At 43.8% G+C, this 8,070-nt stretch overlaps 1 protein-coding gene across 3 annotated transcripts in view; it reads right to left on the minus strand.

Moving 5' to 3' along the window:
- Cars1 (cysteinyl-tRNA synthetase 1) overlaps positions 1-783 on the minus strand; it is a 55,124-nt gene extending 54,341 nt beyond the window's left edge. The window contains exon 1 of one of the 3 annotated variants that reach the window (XM_075972879.1): positions 682-783. In XM_075972879.1, coding sequence (XP_075828994.1) covers positions 682-706 — 25 coding nt within the window. In that variant the 5' untranslated portion in view covers positions 707-783. The remainder of the gene's footprint in view (positions 1-681) is intronic. The other 2 variants (XM_075972877.1, XM_075972878.1) reach the window with 2 other exon arrangements.
- Positions 784-8,070: the final 7,287 nt, after the last annotated feature.

Genomic DNA, 8,070 nt, shown 5'->3' on the forward strand with positions numbered 1-8,070 from the left:
TTCCACCCACCTGCTCGGGCAGAAGACCAAAACAATCTTTGGGCCTCTGCCTCACCCCCAAAGTCCAGCCAGGGCAGGAGGATGCGAGGTGAGGTCTCATCCAGGCACCAGCTGGAGACAGGCTATTTGATACAGGATCATCTAAGTATTCAAGGACACCTTAACTTTAACCCAATCAAGAAACTGAGGCTGAGGAAGGGATAGACTTATAGAACAGAAGTCAGGTTCCCCACTAAACAGATACTCTAGCTTCATGGAGTCATGGAAGTCACCCTCCAGGTCCTGTGGCCTGCCACTGCCCATTGAGAGCTTGGCCATACCCAGAGCGTTGGTCTGGCACTGTCCACTTGGGTCATGACTGCTCCCAGAATCTTACCCAAGGACTTGTCAGCCTGGAGTCCGGGATTGGCCACTACCCACTCGAGTCGCAAGTCAGCCCCAGATCCCTGACTTACCACTGCTCACTCCAGTTCATGCCAAATCCAGATCCCTAGCCTGCCACTGCTCACTTGGGCCATCACTGTTCCCAGAGCCCTGGCCTGCCACAACCCATTTGGGCCAACGCTATCCTCAGATCCTTAGTCAGGACACTGCTTCTTGGGCCATTGCTGTCCCGAAAGCCCCAGCTTGGCATTGCCTACTCGGGTCATGCTAACCCCACAGTCATTCCGCGCCACTCACCCTGCTCCGCGGAGGAACCTGCCATCTCTGGGAATTCCAACCCGCGTCTGCGGCCACAGACTATTTCCAGAATCTGATGCAACAGCGGCGCCGGAAGTCCTGCCCTACCAGTCGTCTTCCGGGAACGTCTCGTAGCTAGGCAACCGCGGCTACGCTGGCGTGAGGCAAGATGGGAGAATACTTTGGCTCAAGCTGCTCGATTCTCGGGGACACCGAATGGCTAAGCGGGTAATAAAGCACAGACCCTGGCCATTGCAAGAAGAGGACTGAGAGTGGCCGAATGAGGAACTGGACGAAGCGAGGGATTGGGAGGGGCGAGGAGCTGGGAAGGGGGGCGGGGTGAAGCGAGTAGAGGGGGAGGAGGCGCAAGGGAAAGGGCGGGGCAAGGAACCCAGCGAGTGAGGGGCGGGGCGAGGAAGATGTCATTCTCTCCGAAGGAGACGCCCCAAAAGGCCACAAGCCTGGAAACAGGCCCTTCCCTGATACACACTCTCCCAAAACCTTTCCTGTATTATATTTATATAATATATTATATTTATACAGGTTCTCACTACGTAGTCATGACTGTCCTGAAATCCCTGAACAGGTTTATATTTATATAATACCTTCCCCCCCCTTTTTTTTTCCGAGACAGGGTTTCTCTGTAGCTTTGGTGCCTGTCCCGGAACTAGCTCTTGTAGACCAGGCTGGCCTCGAACTCCCAGAGATCCGCCTGCCTCTACCTCCCTAGTGCTGCGATTAAAGGCGTGCGCCACCACCGCCCGGCGCCTCCCTTATTTTAAAAACATAGCCAGAAAAAAAAAGAAAGAAAGAAACACAGCCAGCTGGGCTGGAGAGATGGCTCAGCGGTAAGGACTGCTCTTCCAGAGGACTGTGGTTCAAATCCCAGCACCCACCACATGGCAGCTCACACCTGTCTGTAACTCCCGTTCAAGGGGATCCAACACCCTTACATATATGCAGGCAAAACACCAATGCATAAAAAATAAAAATAAATTATGTATATATAAAACCCCAGTAATTTGTACAATGAATATGTCAAAATACAAACAACAAAACCAAAAAAATGTAGCCAGCTACATAGTGAGACAGCATATCAAAATTTAAAAAATAAAATTTCTGGGTTTTTTTGTTGTTGTTGTTGGTTTTTTTGTTTGTTTGTTTGATTTTGTTTTTAAGATAGGGTTTCCCTGTGGGATGGTCTGGCTGCCTGGAACTCCTTCTGTAGACCAGGCTGGCCTTGAACTCACAGATCTTCCTGCCTCTGCCCCCCTAGTGCTGGGATTAAAAGCGTGCCCCACCACAACCCGGCTAAAATAAAATATTTAAAAATCAAAAAAAAAAGCTCTGTTTTGAGGTTGGAGAGACGGTTCAGTGGTTAAGAGCACTGCTGCTCTCCTGGAGGACCCGAGTTTGAGTTCTAGTAGTCACATGACTGCTCACAACCGGTTGTAACTCCAGATCCAGGGGATCCTACACCCTCTTCTGGTCTCTGTGGTGACTTTGCATGCATGTGGTCAAAAAAGCATATGTGCAAGCACAACAAAACAAAAATATACAAATAAATCTAAAAGAAAAAACCCGTATGTGTCTGGAAACCATGCCCTAATCCTAGCAACTCAGGAGGGAGAAGCAGGAAGTTCAGGGATTTCAGGACAGTCATGACTACGTAGTGAGAACCTGTATAAATATAATACAGGTATCAATATAAATAGATAGATAAACAAACTGTGTGTGTATATGTGTGTGTGTGTGTGTGTGTATTAAACTGATCAAAACACATATCGCTAACTTCTACAACTTTCTTGAAAAAGCATCATATCTTTAGTACCAGTGCTTTATTTTCTGTTTAATTTTTTTGAGACTTTATTTTTATTTCATGTGTATAGATGTCTTTCTGGCATACATTTCTGTGCAGTGCCCAAAGAGGCCAGAAGAGAGCAACAGACCCTCCTAACTGGAACTGGAGGAACCAGTGGGTTATAAACTGCCACATGAATGCTGAGAACCAAACCCAGGTCAACTGGAAGAACAGCCAGGCTCTTAACTGCTGAGCTATGTTTTCAGCCCTGTGGCACCAGTACTTTCAAAAGTAAAGCCCAGAGCAGGGTAGCGGCATGTGCTTGACATCCTAGCACTTGGGAAAACGAGGAAGGAGGATTGACGCAAATTTGAGGGCAGTCTGGGCTACACAGTTTGAGACTAGCATAAGCTAAGAGTGGGACCCTGTTTTAAGAATTAAAAAGGGGAGGAGGACTGGAGAAATGGTTCAGCAGTTAAGAACATTGGCTGCTCTTCCAAAGATCTTGGGTTCAATTCCCAGCTCCCACATGGCAGCTTACAAAAAAAAAAAAAAAATCCAGTTCCAGGGGATATGACACCCTCACACAGACATACATTCAGGCAAAAACATCAGTCTATACTCATAACATAAAACCAAACTATTAAAAAAAGAATTTAAAAAAAACCCAACTATCAATAGCAACAAAAAGAGGTCAACTTTTGTCAGGGAAAATGGTGGTGAACACCTGTAATCCCAGAGATAGAAGCAGGAAGCTTAGGAATTCCTCAGTTTCAAGTGAATTCGATGCCACTTGGGACCACATGAGACCCTGTCTCAGAAAAAAAATTACTAAAATTATCAAGGCACACATTACTAAACCATACAACTTTGGATGAAAGAATATCATGTGAATAACACTGCAAAAACATTAAATAGTAGTCTTTTCTGTGAAAAAGTGTAAAACTAAAACTTTTGTTTAGGACAAGGAATCCAATCTTTTTATCTCCTCCACCTTTAACAAACCTTGATGCGAATGTTCTCAGCCCTCTACACACTCACACACATAGTTCCAGTTGCATTTTTTGGGATGTAAGTGAATTGAGTAATGATTTCTTACCAATTTTCTTCATTTCCTTAGCACCTTCTTTTAATCTTTAAAGACATTTATTTATTATGCATACAGTGTTCTGCCTGCATATATGCCTGTGTGCCAGAAGAGGGCACCAGATCTCATTATAGATAGTTGTGAACCACCATGTTGATGGGAGTTGGACTGAGGTCTTCTGGAAGAGCAGCAAGTGCTCTTAATCTCAGAGCCATCTCTCCAGCCCCTTCTTAGCACCTTTTTAATAATAACTTTTTAGATTTATTTTGTGTATGAGTGTTTTGCCTGAATGTATGTATGTATATATGCCATATGCATGCCTGGTGATAGGTGTTTTTTTTCTTTTTTTCTTTTTTTTTTTTTGTACCCTGATAATAGGTTTCTCTGTCAACACAGTAAGCCAGATCAAGCTGAATTTTATTAGGTTTTTCAGGTTTATTAGGCCAGGCACTCTTGGGTGACTTTCTAGCACCCCCAGAAGCAATGCCAGGTGGGGGTGGGGGAGAGGAGGAGAAATCACATGGTAGGTCTAGAGGCAGACACTTGAATACCCTATAGGTGTGGTCTTGAAGTTCAGGAGAGGAGCCTAGACTTTTGGTGGTCTTTCTGAGCGGGTGGGGTCTAGAGAGGGAGGAATGGACCTGAGATAGTTTCCAGATGAACACCTGGTACTACAGAGGTCAGAAAAGGGCATCAGATACCCCTGGATGGGATGTTTATGAAACACCATGTAGGTGCTGGGAATTGAATCCAGGTCGTCTACAAGAGCAACAAGTGCTCTTAACCTCTCAACCACTGAGCCAACTCTATCACCCCAACTCTGCACCTTTAAAAAAACCCAGACAATGGGAAAAAACACACAGTCACAACCTGTGTTAGGATAAAAACTGAGTAAACTCCCTGTCTCTGTGTGCTTGCTGTGGCGATGCCAAGCATCTCAAGGGTACTGCTTGACAAAGATCACAGGGCTCTGATGACTTGGACTAACCTTTCACTGCACTGGGTGGGCTTCTGCACAACTCTTGCTTATGTGTTTGACATGTTTAGTGTTTGAATTCCTCAATGTGAAGGGCTCCTCACTGAAGGCTAGAACTGGGACCATGTAACAATTCTTATTGAAGCCGATGTTAAGAATAAAACACATGGTGATTTCCTGGGAGAATTAGCTGTTGTCGCCACACATTGGAGTGACATCTGTTGTGTCCCATATTGGGAAGCCATCTGTTGGGGTCCAGCCTCAAAGGTTTTGACATTCCAGGGTAGAGGTATATGGATTAGAAATGCTAGACAGAATAAACCGAAATACAAATGAAATACAGAGATATAGAAAAGTACCGGGAGGACAATCCATTGAATACTGAATGCACCTGTGTTTATTTCTTATGATCTTTAAACACCTCAATCCATAAAGGGGAAGAAAGCAAAAGACTTTTTATCATGATACAAGGAACAAAGTGATTACCATCTTAATACCCAAAATACCAAGGTCAATAGCCATTCCCTAGGTCAAGATATCTTTGTTAATAGCCATACCTTAAGTCAAATCTGCTATCAATAACCTTCAAAAAGCAAGAATAGGCTTAAACTTTCTGACCTTTAGTCAAGGTGAAACTGATCCCCTTCTTTGGGCCCCCACAATTAGCTATGCAAGAAATTGAGTCTTCTATAGAACTTATAGTATTCTTCTATAGAACTTGTATTAGGAAGCATGAAACATAGGATTTGGAAAAAAAAATCATTAAAGAAGAAAACCTTAGGGAAATTTTAGAAGCTGACAAACTGTAACTGAATCATTAGATTATTATGTTTTGCCTTAGAAACACAGAACTAGCGTGAACAAGGAAAAGATTCTTGATTCAAAAATTAATGACAAGCAAATTAAACAGCTTTAGGAATCTTGATGTTCTTTTACTCTTTGCAGGATTGGTGATAAAGATAGAGACCATACTGAAACAGGGTTTATAACAGAGACACAAAGAGAAACGCTCTGGCTCAGCGAACTGCCTGGCTCTCTGAGCAGACTTGTCAGACCAGAACTTCTCTGACTGTAGAAAGAATCAAGAGAAGAGCATGGATTTCAGAGGTCAAGGGAAAGAATGGTGGTCTTATGTTAGATATAAAAGAAGGAATGTAAACAAGGAACAGAGGAATTAGATTTCCATAGATCAGATATTTGTTATAGTAGATCAATAGAACAATTCAGGAAAAGCTTGATATAGTAGAAACTAACTTCTGATCCATTAACTTAGTCGAACTTAGAGACATTCTGTCTACTTTTTTTAACACAAGACTTTATGACACCAATTTTAAGGAAAAAGATACTGAGTTAAAAGAATTGATTTTATCATAATGATAGATTTTAGTTCTCATGAAATTGGCTGTTTTCTCTTTTGTTTCTTTTACTTTGATATGCTTATGTAATCACGGAAGACTTTAGAAATGTTAGAAAAAGTATACCGTGAAAAGACTTTGTAATCAATGATTAAAGTATATGAGGAAATGATTTTGTTTATAAATAAATCCTGTGAGTGACGCAGGTTGTCAGAGTAGGACAAGCCATACCGAGATGTGCTTCCTCTCTGACCATCTCTCTCAAAATGACACTCAGAAGTGTCTCGTGTCTCATTTCTCAGTCGCTGCTCTTGCATCTACCCACTTCAGACCCTGCCCTCATCCGGAGCTGGATTCCAGCATTGATCTTCTGCTTCTGTGTGCTATTATGAACAGAAGAAAATTTGTCTTGCCAAGACTGTAAGCACTGCAGCTCGGATGGTGTGGGATCCTGGCAGTCAGGAGCCAAGGAATATGAACGACACGCTACAGCTCCGATGGAAAAGCGTTCTGGCAGGCGGGGGCTAGGGAATACTGACTACTACAGCTCGGTGGAAGGGTATTCTGCCAGCCAGGATCCAGGGAATTGCATAGGTCTCAGTAAACATAGCCCTGCACTCAGGAAAGGCTTCCCCAATGTAACAGCTCCGCTCCGGCAGGAGAGGGCTTTCCCAGAGAAGTTCTTACGGTTGTGCTCAGGTGCCGGCAGTGTAACAACTGAAGGGTCGAAGGCATTTACAAAACTTGATTATGAGAGGACTTGGGAAACCAAGAGGTCTCATGACTAAGAATTGCTTGGGCATTTGGTTCCTTCAAGGAAATTTGGTTCCTCCAGATAAGAGGTTTTGGTATTCAGAAATTGGCATGCTAAGGTATAACAATAAAAAAAAAAGCCTTTTGCGTTTGCAGCACAGCAGGCAGTTAGTTCACCAGAAGCTGGTTCCCCTGCTGCTCTGCTAAGCCAAAGTCTCTCCTGGTGTCACCCTAATTCTTCCATAGCCCGCAAGAAACAGAACACACACAAACCACAACTGAGAAAAAAAAAATGCCTCCGTAAGATCAGCCTGTAAGGCAAGCCTAGGGGCATTTCTTTTTGAGACAGGCTCTCTCTATGCAGCCTTGGCTGTCCTGGAGCTTACATGTAAACCAGAATGGCCAGGAATTCATAGAGATCTGCCTGCCTCTGCTTTCTACATCCCCATGTAGAAACTAATGGTGTGTGCCACCATGTCTAGCTGCGTTTTGTTGAAAAATGACTGATATGGGAAGGCCCAGCCCACTGTGGCTGGTGTCACCCTAGGCAGGTGATTCTGGGATATGTAAGAAAGCCAGCTGAACCAGCCATGAGAAGCAAGTCAGTAAGCAGCCTTCCTCCATGGCCTCTGCTTCAGTTCCTGCCTCCAGTTTCCTGTTTGAGCTCCTGACCTGATTTTATTTCATGGTGGATTACAAGGTGTAAGATGAAACAAACTCTTTCCTCCGCAAGCTGCTTTTGGTGTTGATGTTCAACACAGCAATGGAAACCTAACTAAAACACATCCATACATGGCAAGAAAAATATGTTTCATTTAAAGAATTAACCATCACGTCCGGCGGTGGTGGCGCACGCCTTTAATCCCAGCACTCGGGAGGCAGAGGCAGGCGGATCTCTGTGAGTTCGAGGCCAGCCTGGTCTACAAGAGCTAGTTCCAGGACAGGCTCCAAAGCGACAGAGAAACCCTGTCTTGAAAAAAATAAAATAAAAAATAATAAACAACAACAAAAAAGAATTAACCATTATATTAAGAGAAGTGAAATGATCAAAGCATACACTGTCACATTGTACAGCTGTGGGCAGAAGTACCATGTTGTTAGCACTAATATTTCAAGAAGCTCAAAGCACATAAGGAGGTCTTGGTGACCGTCACCATCCCTAGTCCTGAGGTGGGTGCAAAAACACAGCTGTCAAGGGGAATGAGAAATAGTTTATTCTGGTGTCAAATTTGAATGTCTGTGGCCCCAAAAGCACAATTTTAGGTACCCCAATTTCCTGGTTTCATGGAGCTTTGTAGAATAGAGCAAAAAGTTAAAAAATCAAGGCATTCTTCAGACACCTTAGTGGAAATGCTGTCTGTCCCAGCACAGTGGCAGGTCTCAGCGGGGCTTCAGGTGTGGGACAGCATTCCTAGTT

The sequence above is a fragment of the Microtus pennsylvanicus genome, chromosome 5, assembly GCF_037038515.1.
Source record: "Microtus pennsylvanicus isolate mMicPen1 chromosome 5, mMicPen1.hap1, whole genome shotgun sequence".
NCBI lineage: Eukaryota > Metazoa > Chordata > Mammalia > Rodentia > Cricetidae > Microtus > Microtus pennsylvanicus.